General features: G+C 40.1%; 2 protein-coding genes across 4 annotated transcripts in view; one reads left to right on the top strand and one right to left on the bottom strand.

The window, feature by feature from the left end:
• Nucleotides 1-12,141, top strand: part of ZC2HC1B (zinc finger C2HC-type containing 1B) — a gene marked incomplete at its 5' end in the record, with an annotated part of 264,177 nt that extends 252,036 nt beyond the window's left edge. The window contains one exon of the mRNA XM_061378453.1: nucleotides 12,126-12,141. The remainder of the gene's footprint in view (nucleotides 1-12,125) is intronic.
• Nucleotides 1-23,626, bottom strand: part of TMEM181 (transmembrane protein 181) — a 34,420-nt gene that overhangs the window by 6,298 nt on the left and 4,496 nt on the right. The window contains exons 1-13 of one of the 3 annotated variants that reach the window (XM_061378245.1): nucleotides 19,798-19,976; nucleotides 14,968-15,071; nucleotides 10,063-10,118; nucleotides 9,104-9,194; nucleotides 8,405-8,523; nucleotides 7,207-7,323; nucleotides 5,157-5,237; nucleotides 4,100-4,199; nucleotides 3,185-3,315; nucleotides 2,506-2,597; nucleotides 1,386-1,443; nucleotides 610-712; nucleotides 461-512 (exon numbers count right to left, since the gene is read on the bottom strand). In XM_061378245.1, the coding sequence (XP_061234229.1) occupies nucleotides 461-512; nucleotides 610-712; nucleotides 1,386-1,443; nucleotides 2,506-2,597; nucleotides 3,185-3,315; nucleotides 4,100-4,199; nucleotides 5,157-5,237; nucleotides 7,207-7,323; nucleotides 8,405-8,523; nucleotides 9,104-9,194; nucleotides 10,063-10,118; nucleotides 14,968-15,071; nucleotides 19,798-19,805 (1,112 nt within the window). In that variant the 5' untranslated portion in view covers nucleotides 19,806-19,976. Of the gene's footprint in view, nucleotides 1-460; nucleotides 513-609; nucleotides 713-1,385; nucleotides 1,444-2,505; nucleotides 2,598-3,184; nucleotides 3,316-4,099; nucleotides 4,200-5,156; nucleotides 5,238-7,206; nucleotides 7,324-8,404; nucleotides 8,524-9,103; nucleotides 9,195-10,062; nucleotides 10,119-14,967; nucleotides 15,072-18,812; nucleotides 18,953-19,797; nucleotides 19,977-23,626 lie in introns of those variants that run through there. The other 2 variants (XM_061378246.1, XM_061378244.1) reach the window with 2 other exon arrangements.

The raw sequence follows: 23,626 nt of genomic DNA, 5'->3' as shown, positions 1-23,626 counted from the left end.
ATTAGAAGTCAGCAGTTAATTGAGTAAAGTGGAGAAAAAAATCCCCATGGTCTATTTCCCTCAGATTTCATCTGCTACAGACAATCCAAGAATCAACAGAAATTTGAACAAACTGCTTAACAATAATCTAAGTAACCAATTCTAAACTCCTGCTTTGACTAAGTGAAACTCAGGAGAGCTCCAAAAGAGATGAAGGGTGCACTGCAGACCACTCAGCAGTACAGAAAACATCTCTGCTAAGTGAACCTCTAAATCTTGCAGTGGTAATAGAGATAATGTAAAGTTAGCTCTAAAAGGGTCAAGAAGCATTAAAAAACTGAGAAATGCTTGCCGTAACAATCAGATCAAAAGACATTCCCCAGTTTCACTGACAATTTTATCAAGAAAATGCATTCAAAGCCCTAAAAAAAAGGGGTAATAAAGGTTACCGTACTGAGAAATATACTCTGAAAAGCCTTACCTAATGACAAGCACTACAAAGGTTAATGCAGTCAAGAATTTTAACCTGAGATCTGAAAAAGATTGAGAAAAGTTGTTATTAGTGAATTTACACCTCCACCCAAGACAAACAAGTCTGTCTGGGGAAGGATCAAAAGAAACACTCCTTACCAACATAAGGCATGTTACGAAGTTCTGAGCATGCCCTCACTATCAGGAACAGAAGGTAGAGAACGTATGTGGTTGCCACGACAAGGAAGAAGATTTTCATTCCCTGTAAGAAGAGTGCTAGTTTTTGTTATTTAACAAGACATGACCTATTCCTTCTTCCCCCAACAGTAATCATTATTTACCAAAGCACAACTTACAATGGTCTGTTTATTCAGGGGAAGTAGGCTTACAAATTAAAATAAGGATAGCTATACACTGAGGCAGGTTTTCGGGGAATGTAAAGAAAGGATGTTTAATAGAAGTCATCACTTTGTTCACGGAGTTCACAGTGAGCTGAATCTCAATGAGTTTCTAAAAGCACAGCTCCTGAGAACAGTACAACGACCCATATAAATCAGATCTTCCTTTACAACACAAAAGTCTGAAATTTACTAGGAGAGAGGATCTTGGCAGGAGCAAAGATGTACAAAATGGACTTAATAAGAGGCTTAAAAAATGTCTTTAAATCACAACAGTCATGAGCCTGCACTAAACTTGTGGTGTTGAGTCTCCAGATTTGCAAGACAATTTACTCTTTTCACTGGGATGGAGCTCCATATGGCCTAAGCACTATCTAAAGCAAAACTGGAAGTATCCTAGTCAGTATAACACCATCTGACCATCATTTGCTATTTTCTCAACTGTGTTACAGATTTTAATAGAAGGACAAACCATACCTCTTTACACTGCTTAACTCCACCTGACAAGTTAATAGGAACAAAACATTTCTGACTTACCTGGAAATTACCTGTGTCAACTCTGTATTGATATGTAGGATCATGTACTTCATTAACACTAGAGAGATTCAAAATGAGAAAGTGATACTTACACTATTAACAAAAGACAAGGTCAAAAAGTTATACTGACCAAGAAACCCACTAACAAAGGAAAGGGTTAAAGTTACTATACAGAGTTTATAACTAAGGGGTTTGACTGTAGAAATGGGTGCAATGCCACTGATTCCAATAGAGTCATGACAATAACATCCTCCTTCCCACGCCCAGTTTTGAAGGAATATGGAAGATTTCAGGTGTAAGCATGTCTAATCTCCCCACTTACTTTTTAGACAATGTATAACCTTGCAAATTCCTACAAGTCTTCAGGATTTAGTGTTTAATTTTTAGCCTGGTGATATGAATTATACTTAAGAAATAACTGTGGTATAAGCCCTTCCCTTACAGCAATTCTAATGATAGGTCACTAGCACGAGCATTGCTACAACTGCACTGTTTTCAATAACGTACAGCTGCATGGAAAACGTTAGAAGGTATCTTTCCTCTGAGACACAAGAGGCAAACACTGGAGACTAAAGAGGTTTAGAACTTACAAATGTACCAAAACTGAGAAAGTTTTCTGGCTGGGGAATAATAATACCTGTACGTTAACATATTGTTAACAAATTGGGTAACAAGAAACACTAAACCAAACACAAGAACTGAGTTTTGAGGAGCAGTAGCATAGCCTGACTAAGCAGCCTCAATAGCAATTGTGCAGGTTTAGTGGTTGAGTAAGTTTGGTCAAACTGTGTATGTTAACTACAGAGAAACTGTTCCTTCAAACACTAAAAGCTAATTCAGACATAGCACTAGAGGCAGTACTGTAGGGGGGTCATAACATAACGTCAAAGTAGCAATTTCTAGATCTCACACTGATGTATAAAATTAGGTACTACTAGATTGTCAATGGGAAATACTGTTTTCAAACCAGTCACAATTTGCAAAATAAAGATGTAAGAATTTGGACACCATTCCTACATCACAATTGTAGCATTAAGGAACAGATACTAATTCCAAACAATCTTCTCATTCTTGAACACTTTCAGCTCATTCCTTTTGCACTAAAGTTTAAATTACTTACGTTTGCCATATTCCCAATGTAACAGAGGCCAGCCACAGTAGTCCAACAATAAAGAATTTGGGCAGATAGAAAGTTAAGCACTTCCTTTCCCCCTGTTGAGAAAACAGCACTCTGGTGAGGGAGTGAACCCACATTTGAGATTACGTTCATTCTTGACAGGATAAAGTAACTATCATCTTTGTTTCATTCAACACAAACTAGTTTAAGAGACTTGTTTCACCTGCACAGGTGATTACAGAAGACATAAAATTGTCATCATTTGTGAAAATAAGATGCTGCAAATTTGGAGCATCCTGTTTATAAGGTCCCATGTATTGCACTGAAACTGCAATATGGGAATATGCTCCAAAATTCATATTTATCTTATGCAGTAAAGTGGTTTAAACTAAACAATCAACCATCACATACAACAATAAAACCCTTCCAGCAAGAACAAAGCATAATGGCATCATAATTCTGAAGACTGTCTTGCAACAGTAGACTATACTATCTATCTCATTTAGACATGGTAGCCCCACAAGCTGACTTCACCACAAATCCTTTTAACTCCAAAGCCTCATGTGTCACAGTGTACTTTAAGAATCAAATAAATGTCTCCTTTCTAAAAATCTGGTTTCATTTTTATCACCTTTTGAGAGAACTGATAAAACAAGTACTGTCTTCTCAATAAGTCTCTTACCTGTACTCTTATACCATGATAGACGCAAAGCCAGAACAGTAACAATGCACACAGAAACAGTGACTGGAATAGATCATCCAGCATCCCGGGAAACCAGCTGTTCACCAGAAAAGAAAGGGGGAAAAATGGATCTGTAACAAAATAAGGGCAAAACAGAAAGTTAAACGAGGGGAAAAAGCACAGTCTTTCCATTATGAAAAGTAAAGCAGAATGTACTTCAGAGGAACAAAACCCCCTAGATCTTTCAAATTATACCAGTAAATTAAACTGAAATTTGCTGTGTCTTGAAGAAATTGACACAGAAAATGGTGCCTCCAGCAGCAATCCTCTGTGCTGTAGAAATAACCTGAAATGGTCCCAACATATCTAGAAGATTTCAGGTTTTATTAGACTTTCTACTAAATTACTTTTGGTGATGAGCTAAAAAATTATCACAGAAAGACTGAGAGGCAAATGTTATTTTGGTACTGCAAGAGAATGCCAGAGTTTGATGTAGTTACTGGACTAAAAGTAGCCTCCATTTTTAACTATAGTGCAAGTATCTGAAAAATGAAGAAGTAAGACTTAGCAAACACAGAAACTGCATTTACATGTTGCTGTATGAAAGGTTCAGAATGGTTGCAGCCACCTACTTCAGCTGGAGCTTTACACAGGTAAAGCTGACACTCACATAACTGAAAAGAATGAAATCCACCTACTCATTATGCCCTTGAATTTGATATACTTAAAGCTTAGGGTTTTGGTTGGTTGGTTGGTTTTTAATTAGTTTTCTGAAGCATTATAAAGACCCGCTTGTAAGTTCAAGGCCAATTTTCATTTTATCTTCCCCCTCTCTCTCATGCACTCTTTTTTTATTTTTATTTTCCTTTGTTAAAAAAAAAGGAGCTTTTCTAAAAAAATCCAGGCTACAAGTACCATTGTAAAGTAGCAGGAGGGGAAGGAGGATGGACATCCATTTCTGTTCAATACCCCAGTCTCTCATGGAGAATTTCCGCAGGGAATGTGCAAACAGACACTATAAAACAACAAATGTGTAAGGAAGGAATACAGCCTTAGTGGTTTAATGAGAGTAAAGAGAGAACACAGCACATTGCAAAAGCTACTTCACTTTGCCACTGACAACACTGTAAACCAGAAACTACATCTCTTCTGCTTCAAGTTTGGTGGCTTACCCAATGCAAATTACTCAATCTTTCAAGCAAACTGAGAAGGAAATCAGCTAGTACTGTGCAAAGCAACAGTGTGTGAAAAAAAGTTGCCTGATTACTGGTCACACAGTACCAACAATTTCCACTTACTCACTTTTTAAAAGAAAAAGATTCCACATCACATCCACAATTACCTGCTGAGGGACATCTATGTGAGGAAAATGTGATGTAAGTTTTCATTGCTTCAGTGTCCCTACTCCAAAAATTCTGCACTTTAGACGTTATGGGTTTGTAGTTTTTTTTCCACAAATGCTTCTTTTCCAGTGCCAAGCCAGGTTGAAGGGGAGAGATAATCTAAATCATAGCATAATCTAGGTTGCAAGGGACCTCTGGAGGTAATGTGGCCTATCCTCACACTCAAGGCAGTTACAACTTTAAAGTTGGAACAAGGTTATATTCAGCTGAGTTTTCCTCATTTTCAGAGACAGAAAGCCCAAGCTCTGGGCCTGCCTGCACTGCAAAACAGTATTTTTTTTTAGCATCTAATCACAGTTTCCTTTGTTTAAGCAAAATTCTGTTAAATTCAAAATCAGAGTTTAGAAAAAACAAGTTTTCCCATTTATCCTATTTTCTTAACGTCCGTTCAATACCACTTGTAAAAACATAAAGCAGCAACTATGTACATATTGAAGAAACATTTTTACACCCATTCAGTGGTATCTCAAGTCTGCTGCCTGGGGTTAAGTTACTAAACACAGTACTACAAAGCAGTGTTATCAGCTGCCTACATAATATACTCCAGAAAAACTGAAATAGAATCTTACCGTGACCATGAAAGTAAGAACTACAAAGACAAATCGGAACCATATTTCCACTTGTGAAAAAGTTGGATTGTAGGTCTTCCACTACAAGAAAACAGAACAGCCCAATGAACACTGTTTTGACAGTACATACAACATCAATAATTAGCATTCTGCAGATACTGAAAAGTTCCTGGCTTTTCAAAATTGACAGGTATAACCAAGTTCCACCATATCACCATAGGAAGACAAATTCATACCACAGGACCACCTGATGAAAAGATAACTAAGCAGCTAATATCCTTGCTTCTCTTTTACCCTACCACTTCATAACAAAGTGTGCTGTCACACGTTAAAGTACTTTTCAGGACAAAAAGGGTATTGTTCATTGATTTCAATTACGCTTCCATTAGAAGTCTGAATGCCAATAATTGAGTAAATCCAGTACGTTCTTCCTTATTACCAAGGTCAGATGCATAAATGGATGATGAAGAGGTTGATAAGGTACAGGCACACTTTCTGTAATAGGCTTGTTTTCTTAAAGATTATTCTCTTAATTCAGAAAGGGAAAAAAGAAAATCAAGTAATGGAAGAATAAATGACCCAACCAGAAATAAACTTTTTTCATAGGCTAAAGAGGAAAAGCTCCTTCTCCTCTAATCATTGGAAGGGCACAAACACTAATTATAACATGTCAGTTTGCATAAACTCTGCTCTGTTGATAATTTATCTCATACCAGGCACACTTCTCTTTTGAAGCCATTTTTGAAATGTAAACTGGGTACAACATAGGCTCTGCCCATCTAAACAATAAGCTCTGCCTTTCAATGTATTATATCTGTCAATCTCTGTCTTTTTAAATCACAGATGTAGACTGAAAATTACAGGTACAGAATCCATTATGCAGAAGGCGAACTATGGTTTCAACTGAGCTCACCATGAACCATTATAAGAATGAAATAAACTGACAATTTTAGTTGCTGCAGGAAAGCAGAGCTTTGGGTTTGTTTTTTGGGGGTTGTGCACAAGTCTGCCTTAGAGACGGCCTGCAAAGCAAGGTAATAAACCGTACACTTTGTCCTGTTTGAAATCTGCAATTAAGCAAAGGGTTTGTGAGTTTGGTTCGTTTCTCCTTAGAGCTTATTTTTAATAATGTGCTTTATGTGCTGGAAATATTACAGATACTATTATTCAGGAAGTTCATTTAGTATATGAAAAACACTTTGCTTTGCTCTGACATACCAAATGTTGCATACAGGTAGATTATACCATAATAACCTGCATTATAAATTGTGTTTAATTCCACTGTCTCCCAATATAAATGTTTCTAAACTTCTTTCTGAAGCTAGCCAGCACACACGGATGAGGTAACTGTTTTAAAAGCAATCTTCAGCGCTACTGAACCAGTTATTTCACTAGGGATTATTTTAGTGAATTATTTTAATAGCCTGCTTATTTTAGCTACATAAACATTTTTCTCTTCCTCATAAGCACAGCCAAAAAAAAACCCAGATAACTCTTCATGTATCTTTGGGTTTGTTAAATATTTCTAGCCCACACTTTTGTAAAGGCTGGAAAATGTTGCTAATTCAAATGCACCTCCAGGAGAGGCTGAAAAAGATACTGTGATTTAGAGAGCCAACATCCTTATAAGCAAATGCAGAAAACTGGATGTTCTAGTCTAGCTTGCCTAATGTTAAAAATATCCCCCAGGAATCAGACTAAATTTATCTCCTCCAGAAAACAGCATTAACAGTTCTGGAAGAAAAATCTTTCCTTATAAAAAAATTGGTCTAGACCCTTATTAACTGCAAACACTGTAACAGTTCAGCCATTGAATATTAATTGTGATGGATCTTTATGTTTATCTTGAAAAATGAGATAACTTTTTGTTATAGAATCATAGAATCAACTAGGATGGAAAAGACCTTTAAGATTATCAAGTCCAACCATTACCCCAGGACTGCCAAGTCCTCCACTAAACCGTATCACTGAGGGCCTTTAATTAAAGCAGACTTCCATGGCATTAGTAATTAAAGAGTTTTCTTCTGCTAATATAAAGCTTTATACTTACTGTGAAAGTAATATTCTGGATGTACGTTAACTTGTTTAGATCTTCAAAGCTAACAAATATGTTGTACTGAGTGTAGTTCAGGTAGCCAAGGTGAGCAACAATGATTTCACTGCATTTCTGTGAATGCATACATAGAATAGTATGTAAAAAAATTCAATTTATTCCAGAATATGCACTATAAGTATAGGTTGAGAATTTGTTTCTAAACAGTCAGATATCGATAATATTTATTACATGCCTTGACAATCTTCATCAGAAGACTCAAACTAGACACACAATAGCAAACTTCTTGAAAGGTACCAAAGCAGAACGAACTGATATAGTCAGTCAGCAGGATCAAAGGTTGAACTGATAAACAAGGCTAGCTTTTCACTTAAGCTGGTGACAGCAGCTGCTTGCAGTACTGGGAAGGATAACTGTCAGTCAAGCTCTAAGTCACTGGATTGTGAAATGAGGCTATCTTGTAGTAACTCATTTCTAGAAGTTATCACGAGGAAGGAGAAAACTCAAGCATATTTCTCTCTTGGCTGTGTGTAATTAAATCTAAAGGAACTCTATTCATCAGTTTCTGCAGCTTTTGCATATATGTGTATACACATATAAAAACAAAATATTTTATTTACTCTATATGCTTATCACAAAAAAATTCAGCTATGCTCCTCCTTAAAGGACTTGCACCAGGAGAAGCCATTTTGGATGTCTGAGCTTAAAAATTTCAGTGAAAATGAAACTAGAAACTCAAAACCTTAAACATTTCTTCACAGGTGGCAAGAAATCTAGCTTTTTTAGAACGCGGACACCAGCTGATTTAAACCAGACTCTATGCTAGGTATTAGAGGAGAATTTTTCTTTCCTCTGGAGCCCTTTATCCAATTTTCTACAATATCCCTTTCTTCAGCACTGCTAAATCTGCTTAAGTGACTAAGCAGGGCTCACTGCTTAGGGAGCTACTTTAATAAGAGGCATCTTCAAGGGGTAACAGACACGAGTCATAGAAGTAAACATAAGAAGATGGATGGGTAGGTATCTTGGTCAGAATTACTAGCTAGGTTGCAATTATAAATAGGAACATACTCTAGAGTCGTTCCTGAGACAAGCTTAACAGATGTATTTTTCTCATTTGCAATGTAATGTAACATGCACACAAACAGATTTAAAGAAAATGTACTGCATAGGCTTTGTTTAAAAAGGCACATACTTGCGAACAACTGAGTAATCTTGTCCGATTGTGAACCTGATTATTAACATAGGGTGTGCTTCCATCCTTCACCACTCCAAGTACTTTGACTGTCATAGTAACATTCTTTTTGAGGGATACTGTAATTAAAAGAGAAAACATTAAGCTATTGCTACATGCAGAAATGAAAATTCAGAGTTCCAAATACAGTTTAAAACACATATTGATATCCAAAGATTACTCAAAGTTATTAAGTTATACTTTACTAGAGATCCAGTATATTAATAAAAACCCACAAAACTTTTTTCTTTATATACTTAGACAGTATGCCACAAATGCTCTGTACTGAATCTTGACAGACTAACAATGACTAATACAGTATTTCTCACATATTTACAGGGAACCTTTATAGAAAAAATTAGTATCATTACAATCTACACATCTAATTCCCTCCAAAATTAAAGAAGAGAGACACAGATTTTCTAGATACTATTGCTTTCACATAAATAACAAACAACTTATCCCATATACCTGTTGCTTCCAGTTCCCAAGATCAGTGCTGTCCATGTCTTTACTGGGGCAGGGGGAAGAAAATGTATCAGAGGAAAAACCCACCAACCATACCAGAAAGCAACAGGATCACTTATGTGACAGATGAAATTGAAGATACAATATACAGGGTTACTATAGCAGTTTTCTGAGAATTGGTAAGATTCTCACCATCAGGCTGATCCAACTCAACTATGCAGGTTAGCCACAGCTGCTGGTTGTAAGTAGACAGTGGTGGTGAACTTAAATTAAATGGCTTCAGCTGTAAAAAAAAACCCACCTGGTTAGCACCATCCATTATTCTGTTATATATCTGTAGTCACAATGAGCAAAGACATGTTCATTATGTTTGTGACACTGTATTTGGGAATAGATATAATATGTGCTGTTCTGTGGACAGTCCAATAAGCAGCTCAAATAAAAGTCTTACAGAGAAGTAGCTTAAATAGCACATGTATTTTGCACATCATACGTGTAAGGAAAGCACATACAAGCAGCAGCAATAGGCAAAAAAAGTTCAGATATGAAAAACAAAATCCTGAGACTTAGCCTGAAAATAAAAAGTCATTTCTAGCATTTTCCGTCAAAAGTCAGATTTGTGACCCCTCAGTTTTAGGCCTGTTATAATTGTGAAAAACAACAGGTGTTTTCCACTACATTTTCTAAAAATCGCATATGAATTTCAAAAGCACAGAAGATATCATTACCAGATCAAACCCACAAGCAGGAATGACTTCTCTTATTTGATATAAAAATGCACTTAAAAGAAAATCCACCCATAATGTGATATCAAGCCAAGCACATACAGGTGGCTCATAGACAACAAAAAAATAATGTTCCAGTGTATCTAAAGAAAAATTACTTTAAAATCCCTCAAAACAAAGCAACAAAACCTTCTTAGCACTTTCACCAAAATTCCTTCAGATACTAGGTTGACAGTACAGAGCTAGACAGAAATAAAAATGCAAGAAGTGAGAACCCAACTACGAGAGCTTTCAAGAAAACAAATGTGAAGGTTTCCCAGTAAAAAATTAAATACTTACAATAATTGGGGGATGGGGGAAATGTTCAACATTACTGACATCAAATAAAGCCATTCCTGTAATCCAACGTTATTTATTAACTCTTACCTTTAGGCTGTTATTTAAATCAGTTCTTGCTACAGAAGTTTCGATTACATTAGGGCCTACACAACACATAAGAAAGAAGACAGAAAACAATACTGAAGTATTCATATTACTGACGTAAATACATGACTTCAAAAACATCTCCATGCAAAGCAGGTAAATAGTATCCCACTTTTCAGGTATTTAAGCTGATGGAGAAATAAATCACTTAAGACATTTCAGTATCATTAATAAAATTGGCCTGAATGTTTCTTTAAGCTTCTCTGCCATAGGATTTCTAATCATGTTTAAATAGGAAGTAAATTATAAATCAAGAGCTCCATGTCAGAAGCCCGGCATGTGTACTCTAAACTGCTACAACAACCCACACAGTAATTTTGCCAAGCTAAGCTGTATACTGCAGTTATGAAAGTATTCAGTTACAGAAAAAGGTAGCTAAGTTAGCTAAGCTAGCTAACACTGTTGTTACAGCACCTTGAAGCTCAACAAGGGCTGCAAAACCCACCTGAGAAACCAGCATATTTAACTGCACTATAAAGTTTCTACAGCTAAACTACTGCTGTTACCTGATCTACATAGAGCATTGTATCCATAATGCATTGCACTCAAGGCTTGGGTACCATGGCAAACGCTTCTCACAGCATTTGGGTGAATTTATGTATGAGTACCACAATTATGTGTCCAATCACAGTAACAGTACTTCCTGCCTAGTGTTTGGTTTTCATTGCATTAGTCTGTACAAGCCAATATACCCATGTGTTTGGTTGGGAACAGTTCTCAGTCTACTCAGACTGGCCCCCCCCTTTCCTATAGAAATCTGAGGCTGTAATATATAATGTATATAGTTGCATAAATAAACAGAATTGCAGAAAAGTTCTATAAACAATTCCTGCTAAAACAGACAATCTGTTTACTCAATAGAGTTTCATGTCCAATTATAGTAGATGGTTCAGCTTGCTGCCAGACTTTTTATGCAACCATTCCTTCAATCATTTTGCATACAGACAACACACAAGTACTCATCAACAGCATCCATCCACTCACACCCTACCTCTAGTTCTGTATGCAATAAATGGGAAGCAATAAAACAATAATTTATGTTAGAAGAGACCTTCAGAGGCTATCTAGTCCACCATTTTGCCTAATTAGACCATATTGATCAGGCTGCTATCAAATCTTGAACATCTGCAAGGACAGAGACTCCCACAGCCTCCCTGGGTAACCTGTTCCAGTATAGAATCATAGAACAGTTAGGGTTGCAAACGACATTAAGATCACCTAGTTTCAAACCCCCTGCCATGGGCAGGGACACCTCACACTAAACCATGTCAGCAAAGGCTCGGCCCAATCTGGCCTTGAACACTGCCAGGGATGGAGCATTCACAACTTGCTTGGGCAACCCATTCCAGTACCTCACCACTCTCACAGTAAAGAAGGATTTAACCACTTTTATGGTAGAAAAAAAATTCCTAATATCTTGCTGGAATTTCTTGTGCTCCAGCTTGTCTGTTGCCTCTCACCCTATTATCATGCACCACTGAGAACAGCCTAGCCATATCTTCTGAGTACCCTATGATAAGGTTGTTGCAGACAGCAGTATGGTTTCCCCTTAGCTGCCCTAGGTATGCAAGAACACAAGATACTGGGGAGAAGAGGAATGCATGTGTGTATGTACATACACAAGAGTATTCATGCATGCCTGTGTATATATATATGAAAGGTCTAAACCAGAAAAATTAAATGGAAGAGTAGGAAAAGGTCTGCATCTATATACCGGGGTGTGAACAGACAGGGAAGAGATGTATAGCATGTAGAGACACAGGCAGGATGTATGCGTGTGCATTTGGGTCACTCTAGAGGCTTCCCAGCCACAGTACAATTTCTCTGCCTAAATGGTCTCTCCCCTTACATATTTGGTCTGGCAATTTAATGTAATTTATTAATTCTCAAAACAGGCTGTTTCAGCCACAAACTTAAGTATTAAAAAATAATATAAAGAAAAGCAATTTTTCACAAAAAATGTGAACTTCAAAGTTTCTACAGAGAAACTGTGGAAAAGAAGGAAGTTTACAAACGAGCAACATGGGATCATTCTGTGCAAGAAGTATTTCAGGTTAGCTGTCATGACAGCTCTAAACATGCAGCATTGGTTGGGCTTCTACAACCACTTGACTACAGTATTAACAACCTTACAAACTATAAATGGAAAACTGAAGAATTTCACCCATCACACTCAAAATGTTGTATTAGAATTACAGTTCAGCTTCACTAACAGCCACTCACTACAAAGTCAGCTTCACATCACTGAACTTTTCAGTTCTCGAGTACATATAAAGAGGGCAAATTTTTGGATGGCATTTTTGTTTTGAACAGTACAGCTGAAATCCAGTAAGTGCTCATAGTTGATGACTCATTGTATTTCAGTAATTAAGCCTTAACAAACCCAACAGAATGAGCCCTTTTTAGAAGTTGGGGGGTTTTACCAGAAGGCATGAGCCAGTACTGGGGGAAAGAGATCACAGTCCCAGTTTTTAAGAGCAGCAACCATAACAAAATAAATTATGAGGTTCTACTCTTCTAGCAACCAACACATCAAAACAATGCTGTGGTCATATTATTAAAATATGGTGATTTAATTATACTGTTATTGTTTTTCTTTTAGTCTTGCTCAGTTAACAGAATGACATCTGAAAGCAAAGAACCACACTGAGGTGGTGAACAGAAGAACTACACAGGTACAGAAAATGAGCTCTGCACCTTGGATTTTCCTTGCACTTGTCTTACCCCAAAACTGACACAGACCTATTGGGAAAAGGGAAAGAAAAGTGTAACTTGGAGGAAAAAAAAAGGAAAACAACAAGTCTGCATCTGCCTTGTGTTACAAGAACTGAAAAACAACAGCTACCTTAAATTGTCTTCTCAGATGAAAACCAAGACTTCTGCTCGGCTTATGAAACTGCAGATAAGAGATGTTGAGTATGGGCAATTGCATAGTCAAGTGGCACAGTAAATATGGATGCATCTCCCACATTTTCACTTATGTAAGGGGGTTTGGTGAGTTTTGCTCAGACTGCACACTTTAATGAGGGAGGACTCTGTTGTTAGTGCCCCTCTGTTCACAGGCAACAAGGACCTGTCAATGAAAGCCTCAAAAAACATCACTGTAAGTATTCAGTGAGTCTTCTCCCAAGGTAAAGAGCATTACTTTAAAAATAATTAAGCTATAATAATGAACTGTGTTCATGCTCTGTCAACAAAACTATCCAGCAAACCAGTCTTACAAGGACAAAAATCCTAAATCCATTCCTGAAAGGGGACTGTAGGTGAATCCTGGCACCCTAGCAGCAGGGTATATATGAGCTGCTTACAGCAGTCAAGTCCCCTGAACCAAAGGGTAACCACATCATCAGATCAAGCTGCACGCAGACACAATGCAACACACTAACATAGCTCTCTTTCAGGTTCTCCTACCGATTAAGAATTAAATGTTTAGTTTTCTCTTCCAGGAGCACTGCTTTTTGCCTAGTCTTACGCAAAACAACTTGCTTTCATTTCTTGCAACTGAGCAGTATAAATACACAAGTACAAATATGGTTCACTTTTTAAGCCAAATAGCAAAATGACACTAAATCAAGTTATTCCAGGGATTTTTTTTCCCTTTATCATTCATATAAAATGAATCTTTGCAAATGTGTTTATATGGGATTTTAGTGGCCAAATAACGCCCTTCAGCAAGTATCCTTAGGAAAATCACAGGAATATTTCAGTTTAACCTTTATGAACTGGAAGTCTGTTTGGAACTTAGTTTGCTACAATAAATCAAACATAAACAAATTTCATTATTTAATGCTATTATGAAGAATGTACTGCCTATAAGGCACAGATGGGCACAAAAAGCCCAAACAGCTGCCTCCAATTAACCCCCCTTTCCAAGGCAGGCAGAAACAGATGAGTCCCTGGGCAGCCTGCCTCATTCAGAAGGAGGTGAAGAACAGGGCAGTGGTAGAGACAACCTTACAGGCAGGTCAAGAGGTATCAGACAGTGGCACAGGAGAACCTGCTGGGTGACGTGAAAATAGCAGTAAAGCGGGGGGAGGTGGTAACATCCTTATAATTCTTATATGGGGGCAGGTTGCTTATTGAGTACAAATCCTCCCCCTCTCCCTAACTTCTGTGCTGAAAAAAGCTCCCCTGACAGCAGAGTATTAGCTTACTAATATAGCATGGACAGCATGCTGACTTCTTCTGCAAGTACATTTTAGACCTGGAGAAGCTCTCTGGCATGAAATACAGAGGGCTCCCACGCTTTCCATCTGTTTAATGACACTCTGCGTCTCTATCGACCAGACTTGCACTGAATGATCTCTGATCTCCCAGGACAAGTATCCAGGCACTAAGTGCTTAGCCTACAGATTGCCTCATGACTCCCACAAAGGTCTCTGTAACTAGAGACCGAAGCTCTGGTTTGACAACAGAAATACGTATTTTTTACATTACTAAAGTGTTTTGTATTTCTGTGGCATTTACCACCCAAGCATTTGGAAGGCTTTACAAACAGTTATCAATTTCCTCCACGGGGGGGGGGAACTAGCTATTAGCACCACCATTTTGCAGACTGAAATACACAGAAGAAACTTCTGTTGAAAAAATACATTACAATAAGGCTGGTTTTGTTTTACTTTACTGACTCTTCCCTGCAAGGCAGCTGCAAACACCAAATCTGTGTAGGTAGTACTCCTATGAGAAAATGAGATGGAAGAAACACTTCCCCCTCCCTGTGAAAAATAATGCTCCCTCAGACACCCCAGGGGCAGTAAGCTCATTAGCATTTAAATACATCTGTAAATACTAACAGGTTTAGACAAAGCATACAAGAACTGTAATCTTACAAAAATACAACATCCTTACCTGCTATTCCTATGAAGACTGTCAGACCAAAACAAACAAAGAATACTACAAAGACCAGAACAAAGTGCCGTTTGGACAGTGTATATAATCGCATAGGTGCCAGCCTACAGGAAGCAAAAGAAAGCAATGTATTAGTTGTCAGTCATACTTTTAAAAGGAGGGAGAGAACTGGCCCCATCCATTCCTCACACAGAAAATTAAACCAAACTCTGAGGTAACACTGAGGGGGGAAAAAAAAAAGTAAGGCTGTTTTATAGAGCAAGGGTAACTGCTAGGAATTATCAGACATATGTATACACATGCATGGGCGTCATGCCCCAAAATGTATGAATTTTGCCCACTCTTTTTATGCCAAGATTTTCTACTGTCCTAGGACTTGAGCTTGAAAAAGCATTTCTAGAGCAAGAAAAAGTGGTTTTAGTTCATACATTAGTAAGTTAAACATCTCAAATACTATGTCTCCTGCAATGACAGCTTAACCTAAGGGGACTGACATCACTTAACAACTCAGTTACCTGCACAGGGTCTTGATGAGCTTTCTGCACCCTATATCTAGAGCTACACTTCCTCCCTGAAGGGTCACCCCTAACACACAGTAAATCTGCTAGATGCTCAGATCCTGCATTCCTGCCTGAAGGCTACCAAAGCTTGGAAAATAGAAACCTGAACTTAAGTTCATTATTAGACACTTAAATACAAATATACATAAAAGCAATGACATCTCTTCCACAGCTGTTTGGTGGTTATCCTTAAGTTAAAGACAAACAAAGTATGGAAAGGACCAACTGCATTGTTCTGTTCTGTTAGCTTAAAGGAAAGTTGATCAAAGACGTGATCCTACATAATGTATCCCTCCTCTATCTCCCTTTTTCTTAAATGCGTAGTTCGAAAAATGACAAACCCCCATGTTTCAAAATACAGCCAACATTTCTTTTTTAGTTACACTGTGTAACTGAGCCACTGTAGAGCCAATTTGTGCTGCTGTTCCGGTAGGCATGATCACAGAAAGCTGTACAGTTTATATGGGAAAGCTATAGGATTGGAGGTGGGGCTGTCTTCTGATAAAGTTGTATGAGCACCATCATGGAAAGAAATGAAAGCGTAAGACTTTAATGACAGTGCTCCCTTTCAGCTTGGAATAAAATTTATTTTCACTAGCTGAATAGTGCTCTTCCTGATGAACCACACTACGAAGAAATGCAGAAAAGGTGGTGGAATCCTTTCCATAAGCCCAGCCTGAATTCTGGGACCAGGTACCGCAAGCGTGCATGTCTGGCAGCCCTTAAAAGCAAGGCAAACCATTCACTTTAAACCAGTAAAAAAGATTTATTAATACCTTTTGTTTTCTAAGAACCACTGCATTCTCTCCAAAGGAAGCACTACAAAAATAATTACATTATTCCTTTACTATAAAGATTGAAAGACATAAAGCTTAATTTAGGTCCTGAAGGAGACCAGGAAGGGAGGAAACCTCAACAGAAGTAATGAGAACTACAAGCAAGTAACTGTAAATGTTACAAGTTTGAACAAACTGGCTGTACAGGATTCCAGCCATAGCACCTGCAGAGTGTAACTTGCTTTGCCACATGCTGTTAGGCACAGCAAAAACACAGCAGCCTATGAAGTCCTAACAGTTGATTATGTAGGCAAAAAAAAGGTAAATTGTACATTAAATTAACACAGTCATAAACAGGGACAGATCAGATCTCTGTCACAGAGACCATCACACAGAATTCTCACAGACACTAAATACACTATTTAAAGTTGATTTTGAAAAATGCCAATTAATAGAGGCATTTCAAACCAGAACTTGTCTGTACAGGGATATATTTTACCAGGGATACATATTTGACAGGGATATATATTACCAGGGATATAACTACAGTATTTTCCTTAAATCAACATCTTAAAATCTCAGCCTTCATGCATTTAAACTTCTTTAAAGCTATTACATCTGTACTAGTACTAAACTAACTAAGGTACATTTTCGTGTTTGTTCCAAGGGCTCTTTCAGTTACCCGGAGGATCTGGTATTCCCTGTCTGCCTATTGATATTATGCATCAAGATGTATCTTGAGAGACCAAAACACTAATCTTAACAAGAAAATCCTTCATATACAAAAATGGTACATAAATGCCGGTATGCCTAAATTAACTGTAAGGGTCCAAGTGCATACCAAATGCTTTGTGAGACAGCACTGAGAATCACTTTCAATATACAGAACCAGGTCTGGATGGGAAAGTCCATGGGTTGAGAACTGCTGAGGACTTGAAGAGTATCAGATACATGCAGAAAAGTATCACATATGCTTGTGCTGTTTGTAACACCTTACATCAGGGCAGCTACAGCCTGATGCAGGACACTTCTGACTTCCTACACATACTCCTAGTTCTTTTGATAAGATTCCTAATTCCAAATTTTTACAGATATTTCAAAATGCGTAATGTGAACATGAAAAGCAGCTTCACCTCCAAAGTCCTTACAGAAAAGTTACCAGAGTTTGCCACCCAGCCAACACTCACAGTTTTACAGCCTTTGGTAATTATCACCTTCCATTACTCATATGCCAGAGCACAGATGTGCTCGCAAGCTTTCCAAGAAACACATTCCAGAGGTTGCCTCATTCTTTATTCCAACTCCTCTCCAGGCAGTGCAACACCTAAAAGTCAAATTGGGTAGGTGCACACCCACCTAAGAACAGTCATACTGGCACTTAACAAAGACAAGAGACCAGAAAACATTGTGTTTTCCCTTTTTCTGAAGAGAAACTCCTGCAGCCTCATTTAAGCCACTGATGGTTTGTGCTACTTTACAGGTCAGTAAGACAACATGGACACTTTTTGTAAAAGCAAATGTAAGAACTCAGCCAAATCTTAACTGCATTTATCATGACAACAAACAACAGCATTCCCATCGGGTGATTGCTCCTTGCTACAGTAACAGAATTTTTTTGTGTGGTTTAAGTGTCTCTTATCAACCTATCACCAGCTGACAAAGCAAGCAGATTACATTATCTTCCTGTACATTCTATTGTCGAACACCTGCCTTTTGGAAAGAGACTATATAAAGTTTATTAATCTATGTAAGTGCAAGTTGATGATCCCCACTAACAGCTTTCTGACACCTGAGAGGCCTAACAAAGAATATAATGTTTGAAAGGCATTTACAGGAAAAATGAAGAAGGCTACTCACTCTGGAAGCACCTGCTCAAATGAGTAAAGAACTGTGCTTTGCTTCATCAACAGAAGATGCTTTATTTGGCCTGGCCAAGGCAGTCCAAAGCTCAGGAGTGGTCATCCAAGCGCCTACAGAATTTTCAGGCAGCTTCCTCCACCTGCACTGAGTTTTATCGTAGCTCAGACACGAATTAAACAGTCTATAATTAAACTGGATATGTTTGAAACTAACTGCAAAGGAGCAGAAAGCACTGAGCTACAAACAGAAAAACATTATACTTAGACATCTCAAATAGTAGTCAGTAAAGGCTCAACCGCACTAACGCAACCTGTGCTAGAATGAACTATGGAAATGCACTGTCATAACAACTGCAGTCTTCCAGTAGCCGTTCACACACGAAATGGAGAGGTAAGTTAACTCTTGCTCTATGAGTAAAGCTTTGGCTCAAATGGGTAAGCAAAATATTTCTTAGGCTATTCCTCATTTCAAATAGCCTCTCATGCCTGCACAACACAGCCTTAACCAGAGTAAAGACCATCAAGAAAAACAGTCTCTTATACGGCAGTTTTCACTTCAGACTCCCACTTTACAGATGGGAAAGCTGTGACAAAATTGGGATTAAACAGTAGGTAGCACAGAGTTCATACTAAAATCAGAAATAACTTACTTTTACACAGAGCAGCTTCTCTGTCATACTGCCTCCAAACACTCTTTTCTATTTTAGGCTCGCTCCCAAATAAAACCATCAAAACCAGTCTGATTTGAATTATTACAGATGTTACCTACAACCACAGTACTGGGTCTGTCTGTACACATCACACCTTCTTAAAGACACTGCTTGCTTTGTTGTCCCTCAGGAGACCTTGAATTTTGTGCAGATGCAGTCCACAGTGGTTAATAACTAATGAGGAGGCACATGACTCTATAAAAGGATGCATACAATTAACATACTACATAGCACTTTTATAGGATGACTGACAGCTAACCGTGACTATGCTAAACAGCTTGTGTGCATGGGGTGGGTTTGGCTTTTCTTTTTTACATGTCCTGTTTGTTGTACTCATTGAAGACTGAATTAGTCATGACTGTGGCTCTGTCCAAGCGAAGACATATCCGGGAAAACAAGTTTTGCTTTTCCTTAACAGATCTAATATGAGAGTGGAGATAAGAGACCGGGCTATGCACCGCAGAAGAGAAAAAAAGCACAGCGTTATCCTAAGTGAAGTGGACAGTCCCTCTCGGGTTTTCTGACTGCCGAACCGCAGCCTCAGACACACTGATTTAACCCCCGGTGACCTTATTTCCTCAATAGGAATTAACGTGTATAAACTGAAGGACGGGATTCACCTCTTCATAGAGAAGCTTAAATCACTGCGCCCAGACAGCGCAAGGCATTTCTTCTTCCCGCCGCGGACGCGGACCCAAGCCAAGCAGCACATCCCGTCCCGGCAGCCTCGGCTCGGTGTGGGCGCCCCCCCCCCCCCAACACCGCGGACCGCCGGCAGCCCCGCTCAGGCGTGGGCACGCGCCCCGCCGGCCGTTCAACGGCTACTCCGGCCGCCAGCGCGAGGGGGGAGCGCGAACCCCCTCCCGGCCCGGCACACGCGACCACCCCGCTCCCGCTCCTCCTTCTCCTCCTCCCCGCCACTCACGGCTCCATCCCGGCGCCGCATGCGCGGAGGGGGCGGCACCTCCGCCCCCCGCCCTCGCCCGGGACCTGCCGCCGCTGCCGTGGCACGATCGTGAGCGGTGCCTCGCGGCGGCTTCCGCGTGCGTCACCCGCCCGCCACGCGACCCGGGAGACGTCACGATAACACCCGCCACTCCTTCGCCGCGAGGCCGAAGGGCGACACTGTTGGCGGCGGCGCTACGGCGAGCCGGAGGGGACACGGGCCGCGTTCTGCGGGTCGCGCCCCGGTGGCCAGGGCCTGGCCTGCGGCCTGAGCGGCAAACCGCCGCGTTCCCACAGCCGGGGCGGGCAAGGGGCGCGGTCGCGGGCCCCCGGCCCGCCCAGGCAGCCCCCAGCTGCCGCCGGAGGGAGAGCGAGCTGCTTCTGGAAGCAGCTGGCCCCGGCGCTGAGCTTCGGTGCTTTGAAGCGCCACCTCAGTGACCAGGCCTGGGGTGCGAAAGTGTGGCTCGTCCTTGGCCGCTGAACACCTCGTTATGTTGGGGGGACAGCTGTGATTTACACATACCAGGGCCTTTTCCCAGCTTGTATTGTAGTAGCAGCAACCACATTCGTCAAAGGGACATTTACGCTTAGAAAATACGTAAGACAGAGAAGAGCTGTTGAATTCATTTAAACAAAAAAGGAGGGGGGGGGGGGGGGAAAGGGTTATAAAATTCAATCCCTTTCAGGCATAAGGACCGATGTGACTTACCCACACCCAACATGCGTGTTCAGTGCCCATTGGAGACAGCTGCCTGGCTTGTAAACGGTTCATTTTTTTCCCCCAGCCTGATGGGAAAAGGCAATGACTTTACATGGGCTGAAAATGCCATCACTGCAGTCACCTGCATGCAGCTTAGTGGTATTCAAGAGGCAACTAATGCATCATGCTCACAGAGAACCCGGCCAGCTCACAAGCACTGGACATGAAATGCTAGGAGTAAGCTATTACTTCAAACACGCTATTTAATAAACATCCCCAGATCATACCTCACACCACTTCACTGTTGCACAAATGCTGAGATGAAGTTTGTCCTGCTTTCCTATTAAACATCCCGAGACTGAGCAGCAAAGATTGTCAACCTATCCACTGGGGAGCGATGGTGAAAACCAGGCAGTTCTAGGGGCTTGCACAGTTACATTTTGTATTAATTTTTGATAGCTCTTATAGAAAGTCAGCATTTTAGTTATTTAAACGTGTGGGGATACCTGGTGCCTAGTTGAGGATAAAATCCGGAGTGACCTCCTGGCTTTGGTGTTTGTCGTATACGTAAGGTGGAGCCATCTCAGTGTGACCTCAGAAATATTTAGATAGATCAGTCAACATGTAATTTGAAAATTCAGCTCTTCAACAATCGAATACTTCCATTAAAAGCTTACTTAGATGGTAAGGCAGTTTTAGTGCAATTACTTTTAAAAGGTACTTCACATTAATAATATTACTCATTTCATTCAGTTGCCCTACGGGTAATTCATATAATCCCTGGTGATCGGTGGGATGAAGTATGTCTCTTGTGTAACACCCCTGAAGCTAAAAGAAACATGCTGGGAATTAATTCAGTCATTGATAATGGTGTTTATCCCATCAGTTAGATCTGTGATTTATAGCACTGATGATTACTTAGTAATCTCATAAAAAGGTTGTCTTGAGAAAAGCATAATATGAAGTGATGTAAGAAAGTAATTTACAAATTTTAAATCAACAAGAATCACTGCTGTAGGGCAGAAAATAAAGCTTTCAGTAGTCAGAGCAACACAACAAACTGCATTTGCTCAGAACAAGACAGCACTGCAATTCACAAGTTGAGGTCATTAAGTCACAGGTGACTATGATATGCATTGTGTAGCTTTCAGCACACTTCAGGCTTCTCCAACAAGTTCTCCCTCGCCAGAAAACAACAGAATGGTGCTTACAGTATCTGTGACCATTTCCAGTGTTCTACGAAGTACAGCTGCATGCTGCTGCCATTTCTGTGCACACGTCTGAGCTATCTGGATGATGGCTCTGGCATTCAGGTGTCCCACTAAGGTGAATGACATTATTCTCCTCAAAACAAAAATACATTCTCATTGCATAGGTAGGAAATTGAAGCACAGAGAGACCTAGTCTTGTCAAAAGCACCCTGTCCAGCTGAATCTTACAAGTGTTCAGTGTTGGGGAATCCACCACTTCCCTGGGGAGATTATTCCAATGGCTAACTGTTCTCATTGTGAAAAAAATTCGTCTTTTGTCCAGTAGGAATCTCCCCAGGAGTAACTCGTGCCCATTACCCCTTGCATTTTCCATATGACTCCTTGTAAAAAAGGGAGTCTCCATCTTCTTTGTACCCACCCTCTAAGTACTGGAATATGGTGATAAGGTCTTCCCTGGAAATAAAGTCTCCCCTGAGCATTCTCTTCTGAAGGCTGAGCAAACCTAGTTCTCTCAGCCTCTCCTCATACAGCAGGTTTCCCAGTCCCTGGATCATCTTGTGGCCCTTCTCTGGACCCTCTCCAGCCTGTAAACGTGCTTGAAAAAGCCTGAAATCCAGCTCACTTCAATTAGCGACACAGATGGGAACGCGTCTCTCTTTGCCTTCTACCAACTTTCAAAGGCTTGTGAATACATTGTAAACACAGATTCTGCACCCTCCACGTTTTGTGAAAAGAGTGCCATTGAGTTTGCAAACTAAATACTCTGAAGGAAGGTACTGTGAAACCCCACTCCTTCCACAAACACAGAGTCAATCAGAGTCTCACTCTGCCTTCCTATTTGCAAGAAGTGGCACAGGGGTGAAATACTGCCTCATCCAGTGTAGAAACCCAAACAGTGTATAGAGAAGGAGGCCTGCAAGAAGAAGCAGACTGATCTGTGAAAAAGCAGGCTGAATGCTAGCTCAGCTGGGATTCTATTTACACTAGTCACCTTAGCATCAACGCTATACTTTCATGACCAGTTTATACATTTTTTGGCTCATACCTACAGCTTTAGTGACAAAAGGTGAAATGCAGCCACTTGGCAGCTCTTTGGGTTTTGCCAGCATGAATATTTGTGCAGTAGAATGGTGAACTAAATAATGGAAATTACCCGAGTTAAAAGTCACTCAGGAGAAAAAAAAAAAGGCATTCTGCTGGATTGGTTGCTCCGTCCCTGTGCAGCTACAGAAATATTTGTGGGCAGACAAGCAAGCAAAAAATGTATGGCTAGGGAAAGAAGGTTGGGATGAATTCTTCTAGCTGCAGAGCCAACTTATAGCAGTCATGGAGCTGAGGTGTTCGTCTCCTCCACCTGCTGCTTCACACCCTCTCACCCTCATTGTGTACTTCACACTGGAGTCATTTAGGTTCCTCCCCCAGTTGCCAGACCCATCGGGGAGCCCTGGGAAAACAAGGGAAGGATACTAGATGTGGCATGAGGCAGCCACTGAAGATCCCACCTGGGTCCAGGCTGGAAGTGGCATGAGCCTTCAGGAAATTTGACTGCAGTTCTCCAGCAAGGTCGTGCTGACCCCTTGGCTTCTCACAGACTTGCACTTTGAGCACCTGGGAAAGATTTTAAGAAGGTGGGACAAAGCGTGTCCTTATCACAGCAGTCCTCTCTGCAAGCTTCAAGTGTTCTTCTCTGAAGCATGTGAACACTAGTTTCTCTAAGGAAAAACAAACGGCTTCTCTTTACTGCTGAGTCAAATGATCTGCTATTCTCTTCTTGCCAAAGGAGCAAAACCACTGTGAATGAACTTTTCCCAAATGTTTTGAAAAGTAGCTGTGTCTTAATGAACTGGAAACACTAATAGAAGATGCTGAGGAAATAAGAACATTGGTATCACCCATAC

This window comes from Neopsephotus bourkii, unplaced genomic scaffold (genome assembly GCF_033783945.1).
Source record: "Neopsephotus bourkii isolate Nb327-2 ecotype Australia unplaced genomic scaffold, CSIRO-AGI_Nbou_v1 NB_1765, whole genome shotgun sequence".
In the NCBI taxonomy this organism is placed as follows: Eukaryota; Metazoa; Chordata; class Aves; order Psittaciformes; family Psittacidae; genus Neopsephotus; species Neopsephotus bourkii.
The sequence above is the reverse complement of the archived record's forward strand: the minus strand, read 5'-3'. Positions and strand labels throughout refer to the sequence as shown.